Raw genomic sequence first — 13,907 nt, 5'->3', positions numbered from 1 at the left:
TGACTTGGTTTTACTGTAAACAGGCAACGCCAGCAAGTCACATGCAGTGAAAGAGCTAATTTTGGAATTAAAAGATCACTTGCAGGGCTTAGGATTTTTAAAGAAATCTTACCATCACTTTGCTGCTTAGTAATGGAGAGATTCCATGCCTGAACTTTGATTTTACTCATGTTTCCAGAATCAAATGAAGGTCACAGGTTCTGGATAAGGGGGTGTCTTCACTCTGCCAGCCTTGTGTGGGTGCACAGGTGCTGTGTTGGTTTTTCCTTCATTTCATGCAAGGTTTGAATTTAACAAAAACAAAGGAGTGAGGGTGGTTAAACAATACTTGAAAGAGCTGTTATGACATTGCCCGTGAAGTACATTTGGTATTTGATAAGTTAACAAAAGTATTTAGTCCACTGCACACAGATTCCTTGCCAAACCTCTGTGTGCAGCTGCCTTGATGCACGTAGGAAAAAAAATCAGAAAATGGTTTCTTTACATAAGAAAAAACTATGGTAACAGAGTACATTGGTTGAGAAGGAGACCTAGAATCTGTTTATTCTTATGTTTAGCAGAGACGAGCGAAGAGGATCCTATGAGTACGCCCCTGACCGTACTTACTACGAGACCGTTCGGACGCCAGGGACGTATCCCGAAGATCCTCGGCGGGAATACCCAGCTCGGGGCAGAGAATTCTATGCTGAGTGGGATCCCTACCAAGGAGACTACTACGACCCACGATACTACGACGACCCTCGCGAGTACCGGGATTACCGGGGAGATCCGTACGAGCAGGACATCAGGGAATACAGCTACAGGCAACGGGAGAGGGAGAGGGAGAGGGAACGGTTCGAATCCGATCGGGACAGAGACCACGAGCGGAGACCGATCGAGCGGAGCCAGAGCCCGACGCACTCCCGGCGCCCGCAGAGCCCCGGAGCGTCCCCCTCGCAGTCGGAACGGCTGCAGAGCGACTCGGAGAGGAGGATTTACAGCAGGTCCTCAGATCGCAGCGGCAGCTGCAGCTCGCTGTCTCCTCCACGATATGACAAGCTGGACAAAGCCCGCGTGGAACGATATGCAAAAAATGAGAAAGTGGAGAAAGAGCGTGTTTTCGAGCAGGAGAGGGTGGACAAGGAAAAGCGCTTGGTGAGGAAGGAAAAGCTGGAAAAAATAGAAAAGGAGAAAACAGATAAGCAGAAACGAAAAGCGAAAATCCATTCGCCCAGCTCTCAGTCCTCGGAAACGGATCAGGAGAATGAGAGAGAGCCCAGCCCAGAAAAATTGAAGGGCAACAGTAAACAAAGCAAAGAGAGGGGTGACAAAGAAGGGACAGCAAAGAACCGCCTGGAACTGATGCCCTGTGTTGTGCTGACCCGTGTGAAGGAAAAGGAGGGGAAAGTGATCGATCAGCCTGCACTGGAGAAACTGAGGGCAAAGCTGGATAACGACACTCTGAAATCCCCACTGCTTGAACAGAAAACCCAGACATCCCAGGCTGAGCAAGCCAAGTCTGAGCAGTCTAAACTAGAACCTGTCAGAACCAAGGTACAGAAGGAGAAAGCCCTTGCCAGTCATATCGAAGTAGTGGACAAGGAGGGAAAAATGAAACCCAAAAAGCACTTGAAGACAGAGCAAACTTCCGAGGGGGCCAACGCAGTGGATTTAGACAAGTTGGAGGCTCGTAAAAGGCGTTTTGCTGATGCGAATCCAAAACCTGACAGGCAAAAACTGGATGTAAAACGGAGCAGTCAAGATGAGGAGGATGCACGCATGGTTTTGAAAAAGCAGCTTGATGCAACGGCATCGTCTAGAGAAGCACCAGTGTTAAGGGAAGGAGAATTGGAGAGAAAACCCCTGAGGAAAGAGATGCTTAAAAGGGAATCTAAAAAACTCAAACTGGAAAGACTTATTCCTGTTACTAGTCCCAAAGAAATTCAGGACACTCTTAATGTTGGTGGGATTGGCATGCGTCCCACCCTAGATCTGCAGGCAAGGCTCATGGAGGCACCTGAGGAACCTGTGGAAGTTCAGGAACTCCCTCCTAAAAAACTGAACCCAGGAAAACCTCAGCATAAACAGGTACAGCTGCTGGACGAGCAGGGAACGGAGAGAGAGGACGCAAGGAAGAACTACACCGGCCTTCCTGAAGAAACACCAGACCATAAACTTGGCCAAGAGAAACCTCAGTCAGCTGATACGGAGGAGAAAATCAGCATCGACATTGACCACACGCAGAGCTACCGAAAACAGATGGAGCAAAGTCGCAGGTTGAAACAGCAGCTGGAAATGGAGATAGCGAAGTCAGAGAAGTTTGGCAGTCCAAAGAAAGATGTGGATGAATATGAAAAGCGGAGTCTGGTTCACGAGGTGGGAAAGCCTCCACAAGACGTCACTGATGACTCTCCACCAAGTAAAAGGAAAAAGACTGACCAGTTTGACTTCGAAATCAGCACTAAGAGAGAAAGGAACTACAGAAGTTCCCGTCAGGTGAGTGAGGACTCTGAAAGGATGTCCTGTTCCCCAAGCATCAGGCACTTCCCGTTCCATGAGGATGATGACACGCTCGATTCTCCAAGGTTAATGCCATTGAAGGAAACCAAAGAGTCACCTAAAATAGAAGAAAAGAGTCTTTCATACTCCAACATGACTGTGAGGGAGGACTCGCTGAAATTCAATCCTTATGATTCCAGCAGAAGGGAGCAGATGGCAGAAATGGCTAAAATAAAACTCTCTGTGCTGAGTTCCGAGGAAGACTCGAGTAGGTGGGAAACCCAAGTGAAACAAGAGCCTGGGAGAGTCGATATCAGCTTTCCAAGCAGCATTGTGAAAAGAGACAGTATACGGAAACGGTCTGTCCGAGACCTGGAACCTGGGGAGGTGCCTTCGGATTCAGATGACGATGGTGAAAACAAACCCCATTCCCCAAAAGCCTCGTCCTTGTTAGAGAGTTCCAGGTTGTCTTTTTTATTAAGGGACAGAGAAGAGAAGTTCCGTGAAAGAGAGGAAAGACTCCAGTCTAGTTCCTTAGAAAGAAACAAATTCTACTCTTTTGCATTGGACAAGACAATCACACCTGACACAAAGGCCTTGCTTGAAAGGGCTAAATCCCTCTCTTCCTCCAGAGAGGAAAACTGGTCCTTTCTAGACTGGGATTCAAGATTTGCTAGTTTCAGAAACAATAAAGACAAAGAGAAGGTTGACTCTGCTCCAAGACCTATTCCATCCTGGTATATGAAAAAGAAAAAAATCAGAACTGATTCCGAAGGTGGAAAACTGGATGATAAGAAAGAAGATCATAAAGAGGAGGAACAAGAGCGGCAGGAACTGTTTGCTTCTCGGTTTTTGCACAGTTCAATCTTTGAACAGGACTCCAAACGCCTGCAGCATTTAGAGAGGAAGGATGATGATCTGGACTTCATCTCTGGAAGGCTGTATGGGAGACAGTCCTCCTCTGATGGGACAAACAGTACGGCTGATTTGGTGCAAGAGCCGGTGGTTCTCTTCCACAGTAGGTTTGTTGAGCTGACACGAATGCAGCAGAAAGAAAAGGAGAAAGATCAGAAACCAAAAGAAGTGGAGAAACAGGAAGATAAAGAAAACCGGCCGAAAACACCAGAAATGGTTCCTGATAGTAAAGAAACAGAACATAAACCTTCCTCAGTTGTTGGTCCTTCTTCAGTCACCGTCCTCCCACAGGAACCAGCTCCCATTGCTCCCGAGAAGATAGTGAGTGAAAAGGTCCTGGCGGAACCAGCTTCTGTCAAAGAAGAGAAACTTTCTGAACCTGCTGCTGCAGCAGAGGAACAAAAACCTTTTCCTGACCTTGCTGCTCCTGTCAAAATGGAACCTCCTGAGCAAACAGAACCTCCGCCAGTTGTAGAAGCGAGTAAAGAAATTGTTGCTACAACCCTGGCACCAGAGGAAGATGCTGTGGCAACAGAGCATCCTTCGTACTTGGATACCAAACCTCCCACTCCTGGGGCCTCGTTTTCCGATGCAGACATCAGTGTAGATCCAGAACCTGAGGCTGCCCAGCTGCTTCCACCTCCGCCCAAGCTAGTTCAGAAGTCAGATGAGGCTGCAGAACCTAAAGAGGAAAATCCTCCACCCTCTGCCAACAGCGATGCTGGTGTGAGTCAAAAGGTGGAGGCGGCTGCTGAGGTCCTGCCGCCCGTTTCTGACAATGATATGGAAGTGGAACCTCCGGTTGTTGTAAAAGATAAGAAGTCCTACAAAAGTAAACGGTCCAAGACTCCCGTGCAGTCGGCTGCAGCTAATGTCACAGAAAAGCCCGTCACGAGGAAGAGTGAAAGAATTGACCGTGAGAAACTGAAAAGGTCGAGCTCTCCTCGTGGGGAGACCCAGAAGCTTTCCGAATTGAAAGTGGAGGCAGAAAAGGTTTCTAGGAATGCTGCTAAATCCCCGAGTTCTGCTGCAGAGCCGGAAAACGTGGAACTGAGCTTGCCGATAGGCCGGACCAGGCGCAGAAATGTGAGGTCAGTCTATGCTACCACAGGGGACAACGAAGGCCCATCTCCAGTGAAGGACTCCATGGAGGTCACTAGATCCACCAGGAAGAGAGTGGAAAAGGAACCACAGGAAACAGTGACAACTGTTCCCACAACCCCGAGGAGGGGAAGACCTCCCAAAACCCGCCGTAAACCAGAGGAGGACATCTCTCCAATAAAGGCCGAACCGGTACAACAAGAGGTGGAGGAGGCTGAAACTAAAGATACTGTGGAAGCTCCTAAACCTGCAGAGGGTTGGAGGTCTCCTAGATCCCAGAAGCTCACGCACACTCACTCGTCAGCTGCTGCCAGCCAACAGGGGAAGAAAGGGAAGAATGAACCGAAAGCCGATACCACGGCTGAATCTGAAGATGCTGCTGAAAGAAGCGGTCAGGAATCAAGCATCAGTGACAACAACAATAAAGCAAAAGCCACTGAGAAAGAGCCAGCAGCAAGTGAGCAGAAACGTGATCGGAAGGAACTGGATGTGGAGAAAAATCAGCTAGAAATCCCCACAGTTGAGATCACTGAGAAGAAGCCTGTGCCAGAAAAGGTTACGAAATCCAAAAGGGGAAGGTACAAAAATACCAAAACCGTTGTTGATAAGGCATCCGTGTGCCTCAAAAATGTAGAAATACGCCTCAACGTTGATGAAGTCAAGGGTGCCTTGCGGCCCACCGAAGAGGAGGCAGAGTCAGTGGCAGTGTCACCACCCAAGATGAAGAGCCCTCCAAAAGAGGACATCCTGCCACCCCACTTCTCTAAGAATGAGGTAGAAGATTCATTCCCAGAAATGGAAAAGGAGGTGACACGGGAACCCAAGCAGTCGCCTGAAGCTGCCCAGTTAGCAAAGCAGATTGAGCTCGAGCAGGCAGTGGAGAACATTGCAAAACTCACTGAAACTCCTCCGACAATTGCTGCCTACAAAGAGCCAACGACAGATGTGGCTGAAGTCCGTCAGGAGGAGGAGGCAGATAAACCCGCACACCAGGCCAGTGAAACGGAGCTGGCAGCAGCCATCGGCTCCATCATCAATGACATTTCTGGGGAGACAGAAAGCTTCCCTGCACCACCAACATATCCTGCTGAATCTGAGGCAGAAATCCCCACAGAGCCCTTGGTGTTGCAGTCCCCTCAGGAGGAGATGGAGCCTGAGACAGATCAGGCAGTGAACAATATCCTAGAAACCGAGGCTGCCGTCGAGCCTGTGGTGCAGCCTGTGCCTGGCTCTGTCCCGTCAGCGCTGGAGACTGAGAGCAAGGAGTCTGAAGTCAGCTTCAGTGAATCTTCCAACTCTGCACAGGAGGCCGAGACCTTGCAGGAGGCCGAAGTTGCTCGTAAGGAAAAGGGCCGTCAGAAAACCACGCGGCAGAGACGCAAGAAGAGCACAAGCAGGAAGGGCGACGCCACCGAAGTCAACACCTTTGAGCCAGAGAGGGTGCAGAGCAAATCACCCCCGGCCAATGAAGTAAAGACAAAACCTGAAGAAGCCTCAAAGGAGGAAAAGCAAATCAAACCCACAGCATCCATGGAGCCAAGTGCTTCTGATGTCACCAAGGCTGTGGCTGCTGATGTCGTGGCTGCACATGAGGCTGTCCCTGAGAGCAGCGCCTCTCCAAAGGTGCCCACTCCGGCTCCTCTGGACCTGGGCGCCCCACCGGTCCCCCTCGATGAGGGGAGTCAGAGCGGATTTAAGATCCGGTCGCCCCTGGAGAACGCTGCCATTACGCCACCAAGTGCCCCAAACGCAGCCCTTCCTGCTGTCCCTGCGGCAGCAGCCAAGCTGCCCACCCCTGTGCCCACTGCCATCGTCCCCCTTCACTCCGGTGCTGCCAAGGTGCCAGAGTGGATGGTCAGGCACGAGGAGCCCCGTGCCCGTTCCACACCCCCACCCGCTCTCCCACCGGACACGAAGGCGTCAGATATTGACACAAACTCCAGCACTTTGAGGAAGATACTCATGGAGCCCAAATATGTCTCAGCGACGAGTATAACCTCCACACACGTGACGACGACGCACACGGAGCCGGTGAGCGCGCCGTGCCTGGAGGAGGCACCTCTCCACCCTGCCGTGGAGGCCATCAAGCCAGTTTCCGAGGAGAAACCGGCTGTTCCTGTCACCAACGCCCTGGACCCACCGGTGGCCGAAGCGCCAGTGTTCAGTGAGAAGGAAAAGGTCAACACTGTGATTGCTCCCAAAGCCACTTCTGTCATCAGCAGGATGCCTCACAGCGTGGATCTGGAGGAGGCTCCGAGGATCACTTTGGTGAAACAAGCTCCCCAAACCCAGACCTGCCTTGTCAATGCTCCCTCGCCGAAATTTAAGCAGAGGACAAGTACAAATGATAACAGCAGGTTTCATCCAGGATCGATGTCTATTATCGAGGAGAGGCCTGTGGAGACTGGGTCCAGTCCAGGGCTGCGGGTAAACACCTCGGAGGGTGTGGTGCTCCTGAGTTACTCAGGGCAGAAGACAGAAGGCCCTCAGCGAATCAGTGCCAAGATCAGCCAGATTCCCCCAGCCAGTGCTGTGGACATTGAGTTCCAGCAGTCTGTATCCAAGTCTCAGATTAAACAGGAGCCTATCACGCCATCCCAGCCGGCACCAAAAGGCTCCCAGACCTCGACGGGCTACGGGACTGTTTCCACCCATTCTTCCTTGGTACTCGGAACACAGCCCTACAACACCTCGCCCGTCATCTCCTCCGTCAAACAGGAGCGCACCGTGCTGGACAAGCCCGACTCGTCCCACCTCGCTGTCCAGACCCCGGCGTCGCAGCCTGGCAAGGTCCTGACACAGACCGTGAACACTCCACCTGTGCTGGTCCATAACCAGATGGTCGTGAACAAAAAACTGTCTGACCCAGCTTCTCTGAAAGTGGAGACAAAGACTCTGCAACCCTCCAACCTGAGTCCTGGGGTTAGTCCTCACCACCCTTCCCTCTCTGGGAAGATGCACTCGGAAGCGAACCACGTCAGCTCGGGCCCCAGCACCCCGACCGACCGGGCCATCTCCCACCTGGGGGTCACCAAACAGGAGCCGCACTCGCCGCGTACCAGCGGGCACTCGCCGTCGCCGTTTCCCCGGGCCTGTCATCCCGGCAGTACCTCGTCTCCGGCTTTGTCCAGCAGCACCCCAGTCATGCTGGCGCCGGGAATTCCCGTTCCTCAGTACATATCCAGCATGCATCCCGAGCAATCTGTTATCATGCCCCCCCACAGCGTAACACAGACTGTGTCCCTGGGCCATCTATCCCAAGGTGAGGTGAGGATGAACACCCCTCCTCTCTACGGCATCCGCCCGGAAGCGCTCCACTCCCCCCGAGCTGCTCTGCAACCCCAGATGGAGATGAAACCCCAGCGATCCAGCACACCCCAGCCAGCACCCATCCGAGACATCGTCATGCCCCCCCTGTCCTCCCAACATCCCCCCGAGGAGGAGCTGCACTTCCACCACACTGCGGTGTGCCGCGGGCCAGCCCCGGTGCAGTCCGACGTGCTGGTGATGCAGCCCGACTACCGCATGCACCCCAGCAGCCTGCGGCTGGAGCAGTACAACGTCCCGCGGGACGTCAGGATGATCATGCACCCGCACATGGCCGCCGTGGGCGAGCACCACTCGGAAACGCGACAATCCCGCACGCCCGAAGGGGCCGTCAAAACTCCCCCGGTCAGTAAGACCCCGCAGCCCGGGAAAGAGACTCCCAAATCCTCGGAAGGCAAGATGGCCCACTCTCCCCACAGCGAGCCACGGCTGCTCAGCGTGCCCTCGGGCAGCCAGCTGCCCGGGCTGCCCCTGACGCAGCCCGTGGTGGTCCCACACGGGGTGCAGATCATGCATCCCGCCGGGAGCTCCTTCCACGATTACCGCTCTGTGTACGGTGACATGAGGAATTACCACACGGCACAGCTTGGGCATCCGCAGTTCCCGGGCGCCTCGTCCATTGGGCTGCCCTCCCGGAGCATGACCCCGTCCCAGGTGAGAAGGAAAACCCTTTACCTGTCTGCCTGGAATCTGGAGGGGTTTGAACTGTTTCTTATGGGAAATGGGGTTCAAATGCTACTTAGAGGAATCCAAAATAATCCATTTCCTGAACCACTCTGGAGCTCCACCCAGGAGGGGGGAAAGTGCCCACAGGTTTCTGTATGTGGTGTCGGGGAGAATTGTCAGTACCAAGGTAGTGCGTGGTTCAGGTGTCCTTGGATGGATGGTGTGGCTAAGGATGGGCTTGGGGTAGGATTCAAGGAGTGGGGTTTCAGCTCAGATGGTCTTGGTAGTGGGAGACTGTCACGGGTGCTGCGGCAGCAGGGCTGCTGCTGTGACACGGATGGCTCCACCAGGAATCTCATGGTGTCCTGGCAGCCTTATAATACACCCTCAGCCTAAACATCTTTCCTTTCCTCGCTGCCTGCTTCCCAGGGTCTGCCGGAGGGCGAGCACTCGCACCCCAGCCAGCCAGTCCGCAGCAAGACCCCTCAGATCCCGCAGGATCCCAAGGGCCCGTCGGCAGCAGGGCCGGAGCAGAGTCACCACGCCCCTGTGAACAGGCACACGGCACAGATGGACCCCCACGTCCACCTGCAGAGGGCACAAGGGGACACGAGCCAGACCTCCTACCCCTCGCCCGTCGCCATCTCCATGAAGCAGGAGCTTCCATCGCCGCACCAGCCGCAGGCAGTTCCCAAGCAATCCATGTTCATCCCCACGACCTCGGGGCCGCCCCTCAGCCGTCCGGAGCCCCAGTCCACACTCAAGCAGGAGCCATCCCCTCACCCTGTGTCCCAGAGACCTGTGGACATGGTCCAGCTGCTGACAGTGAGTGTCATGCCCCTGATCCAGGGGGAAATTACCTGGTTCTGTCTCAGCCATAGCACCAAATCTGACCTTTCTTGCATCAAAAAATTCAGATGCAGGAAAGGCATTGTTTGGGTTTTGGGTTGTTTTGTCCTTGATGGATTTTAGCCATGTTTAGTGTTCCAAGTTAGTTTTACAAGTCAGCATTTTCCTGGAAAGTGTTTCCTCATAGGCAGAGGAGAGTGTTGGTGTATTTCATTTAAATAAAAAGGAAAAAACACTCAAGTGTAGAAAATGAGGAAGAGGAGGGAGGCAGGAGGGAGGAACAGGTGCCAACAAGGAGCTGAGAGTTTTGTTCAGCACCAAATGTCTCCCATATAACCTCGAGCAGTTCTTCTGTTATTTCTCAATTTGTACATTTGTAAAAGGGAGCACAGCATTCAGGAACAGCCTTGTGCTGGGTGGGCAGCCAAGGGATTGGGATGATGGGATCACCCAGCTGGAAGGAAAAGGATTGAATTCCTGATTTAGCAGGATGTAACCCAAGCCTGGCCTGTAGAGGGTTGATCTGGTGCTACATCTCTGCTGAGCCTTTTAACCTCCAGTGGAAGTATTGGTGGCAGCCGAGCAGCTCAGCATTTCAGATCCCACTCTCCTTGCTTTGCCTGTAATACTCTCTCCCTCTCTTCCCAGAAATACCCCATTGTCTGGCAGGGTCTGCTGGCTCTCAAGAACGACACGGCGGCCGTGCAGCTGCACTTCGTGTCCGGGAACAACGTCCTGGCGCACCGGTCGCTGCCGGCGCCCGAGGGAGGGCCCCCCCTGCGCATCGCGCAGCGCATGCGGCTCGAGGCCTCCCAGCTCGAGGGCGTCGCACGCAGAATGATGGTGAGGGCCCGGGCTGGGGCAGGGAGGGAGTTTGGGAATCTCAGAGCTGGAGTTTGGGAATCTCTGGCTCACCAGCTGCGGGACTGGAAACCACCAGGGCTCCCCAAAACCTGGACTTCTGTCATGTGGGCTCCTTGGGGAATGGGCACGGCCCCAAGGCTGCCAGAGCCCAAGGAGCGTTTTGACTCCGCTCTCAGGGATGCACAGGGAAGGATTGTTGGGATCCTGTACATGGCCTGGAGTTAGACTTGATGATCCCTGTGGAGTCCTTCCAATCCAGGAGATCCCTATGATTCTGTTTTGGGATCCTAGTATTAACACTGATTCCTTCAACCCAGGGAGTGCAACACAGATTGCAGGTGATGAACCATAGCTCTTACACTGCACTTAGGGAAAAGGCAATGAGAGCTGGGAAACCTTTGAGTCACCCTGAGCCTGGGGACAAACTCCTGCTGGCTTCAGTGTGCCTGAGTAGGGTAGGGAGTTCAGGTGGCCATGAAAATCCATTTTTAGTCTTTTCCACCATGGCTGAGCTCTCAGCAAGTATTGGAATCACAGAATCCCAGATTGATTTGGACTGGAGGGGCCTTAAAGCCCATCCCACCCCCTGCCATGGGTAGGGACACGTTCCAGTATCTTTGGTTGCTCCAGGCCCTGTCCAGCGTGGCCCTGACCTTGGACACTTCTGGGGATGGGGTACAAATTGTAACATCAAGGAGTTTAATGTGAGGATTTTCCCCCATGGATAGTGGATGGATGGCTGGAAAACACCCCCTCATCAGCATTTCCCTGAGCGTGTCCTTCCCTTGCAGGTGGAGAGCGATTACTGCCTGCTGCTGGCCCTGCCCTGCGGCCGGGACCAGGAGGACGTGGTCAGTCAGACGGAGTCGCTCAAGGCCGCCTTCATCAGTTACCTGCAGGCCAAGCAGGCTGCAGGCATCATCAACGTCCCCAACCCCGGCTCCAACCAGGTACGGGCACAGAACCCCTGCAGTGCCACAGGGACACCAAACCAGTCCCAAAGGCACGGGCACAGAACCCCTGCAAGTGCCACAGGGACACCAAACCACCCCCAAAGGCACGGGCACAGAACCCCTGCAAGTGCCACAGGGACACCAAACCAGTCCCTAATGGCACAGGCAGCTCAGGCTTCTGCTGGAGCTGCCTGGGGTTATTGGTCAAACAACCCCCACATTTCCATCAGCCATCAAACACATGGATGGAATCCATAAATTATTGATGGGATCCATAAATTATTGATGGGATCCATAAATTATTGATGGGATCAATATGCTTATTGATGGAATCTATGAAAACAACCCCAAAGCCAAAAGAACCCCAAATGTGTGTTTGGTGTGTTCCCAGTTGGGCTGAAAAGCATTTCCCAAATGCATTTCCCAGTTCTTTATCTCTGAAGTAGAGTCCTGGTCTCTTCCCCATATCCTGATTTTTCCAGGACAGCTGGTGTTTCCTTGCAGAATGCATTTGATGCCGTGGAGGGTTTATTCCAGGTGTGTTGCTGCACTGATTGCAGTTAACCTGTGTGTAATTTAATTCTGGGTGTAAAGAGCCCAGAATGAGCCCAGTGCTTGGAGCAACCACTGAAATGATAATTAATGGGAATTTTTCTGCCTTTCCCAGCAAAATCAGCATACGGTGTGGAAAACTCCTCACCTGGGAAACAAAACCCACGGCTTCTTCCTTACACAAGATTTAGGATCCTTTAACATCACCAAAATGTCCCATTTTTAAACCTCTGTGGGCATGGGTTGTCTCTGATCTGTGGTTTTTCCCTCCCTGCAGCCTGCCTACGTTCTGCAGATCTTCCCACCCTGCGAGTTCTCGGAAAGCCACCTGTCCCGCCTGGCCCCAGACCTCCTCGCCAGCATCTCCAACATCTCTCCTCACCTGATGATTGTCATCGCGTCGGTATGAGCTGTTTACCAGTTACTGACTTTTTATTATTTTAATTTTAATTTTTTTTAATTTTTCCAAGGCCCTGCAGCAAAAAACAAACAACTACAACTACAACAAACAAAAAAAAAAAAAGCCCACAAAAAAACCACACAAAAAATTAATTTTAAAATAAAACTAATTCAAAAGAAGGAGAGAAGGTTATGAAACAAGAAATATGCTGCCAGAAACCAGCCTCCTGCCCGACCGGCCTCGATCAAACCTTGGATGTTTACATGTTGCTTTAGCTTATGGACAACTGATGCACTCAGCAGGTGGACTGGGCTTGGGTTCCCGTGCCTCCTTTTTGGGGAAAAAAAACACACAAAAAAGAAAAAAAAGAAAAAAAAAAAAAAGAGAAAAGGATGGCTTATTTTTTTTAACAAAAAAGGAAAAAAATAAAAAAGAACCTGAACTGCCTTTGCACTAAATTAGTGACTCGGACTTTGCACAGTTGGAGACGCTGTGACGTTCTGGATGTCTTGACACACATTGACCGCGCCGTGGACGTTCCGCAGGGACTCTGCTGAGATTTGTGGGTCAAGGAGCATTTCACAGTCATTTTTTATTTTATTGGTTGTTTTGTTGGGTTTTTTGTTGGTTTTTTTTTCCTTCTTTTGGGGTTGTTTATTTTTTGGGGGGGGGGTATTTTTTCCGGATGTGAACCTTCCTCTTCCTCCACCTGCCCCTGCTGCAGCCGTCTTCTCTTCATCTGGGATGTACAGTTTACACTGAAAAACAAGAGAATACAAAACAACAAAACAAAAGGGAGAGCTTTTTTCCTTCCTGGTGGGATATGCAGAACTCAGTGGGTGTGTGTATATATAAATATATATATAATATATATAAATATATATAATACTGACTTTAAAAAAAAAATCAAATCCCCACAACATACATTTTTTTTTAATCTGTGCCAAAAATGTGTTTTCAGAGAAAAAAAATCTTATTTTCATACTCAGACTTTGTATTGTCACTCATTTGTAAGTGCGCTTCATTTAAACATCCCCTCGTCTCATCAGCTGTGGAAGTGTTATACACTTGTACAAAGACTCTGCCCTGGCCCCCCTCGCCTCCCCTAACACTTAATTAATTTATGGAACTTGGTTTTTTTTTGGTTTATTTTTGGTTTATTTTTTTTTCTCAGCGCAGTTTTGTTTTGTGTGTCCATTGGATTACGAACTTTATTAAAAAATACAAAACACGTCGGCGCCCCGACCTCGTCCCTCGGCGTGGGGAGGGGGAGCGGGGAAGGGGAGCTTGGGCTGCCGGGGAGGGGTCACCCACCTCCTTCAAAAACAACCGGGAACAATGGTCATTTCACCACACTAAATCCAATTTCTCTTGATTTTCCCTCCCGTCTCGTAAATACTTGTGAAAACTGAAATCACGGGGTTTGCCCCCACTTTTAATCTCACCACTCACCAACTCCTCACTGAAATCCCTGCATTACTGACATTCATCATGCGTGGAAATGTAAGAGCCAGACTTGATGTTTTTCACTGCTTTTCCACCCAAATCCCTGCCAGGTGCAAGTGGGAAGCCTAATCAAGGCTGGTGTAAATGGGTTAAAATCAAGCAGATGTGGTAAAAAAGGACGTTTAGGACAGAATTTGGGGGGTGGCCTCCAAAACCAGGGTAGATCCTCACCCTGCACCCCCGGGCTGAGGGTGGGGGGGGCAGAATGGAGCCTGTTTTGGGGTAAAACCAGGACAAAAAGGGGCTGCTGGTGCCCCAAGATGGAGGTGGGTTTTGGGAGCCTGGCCAGGGACACC

The 13,907-nt window shown here is 51.6% G+C and overlaps 1 protein-coding gene across 3 annotated transcripts in view; it reads left to right on the top strand.

The window, feature by feature from the left end:
* The window catches only part of SPEN (spen family transcriptional repressor), a 65,959-nt gene extending 52,866 nt beyond the window's left edge, over window positions 1-13,093 (top strand). For 2 of the 3 annotated variants that reach the window (XM_053962581.1, XM_053962579.1), the window contains 5 exons: window positions 558-8,475; window positions 8,917-9,312; window positions 9,985-10,179; window positions 10,992-11,150; window positions 11,983-13,093. In XM_053962581.1, coding sequence (XP_053818556.1) covers window positions 558-8,475; window positions 8,917-9,312; window positions 9,985-10,179; window positions 10,992-11,150; window positions 11,983-12,114 — 8,800 coding nt within the window. In that variant the 3' untranslated portion in view covers window positions 12,115-13,093. The remainder of the gene's footprint in view (window positions 1-557; window positions 8,476-8,916; window positions 9,313-9,984; window positions 10,180-10,991; window positions 11,151-11,982) is intronic. The other variant, XM_053962580.1, reaches the window with a different exon arrangement.
* Window positions 13,094-13,907: the final 814 nt, after the last annotated feature.

The sequence above is a fragment of the Vidua chalybeata genome, chromosome 22 (assembly GCF_026979565.1).
Source record: "Vidua chalybeata isolate OUT-0048 chromosome 22, bVidCha1 merged haplotype, whole genome shotgun sequence".
Lineage (NCBI taxonomy): Eukaryota > Metazoa > Chordata > Aves > Passeriformes > Viduidae > Vidua > Vidua chalybeata.
Note: the sequence above shows the minus strand (reverse complement) of the source record. Positions and strands in the feature narration are given on the sequence as shown.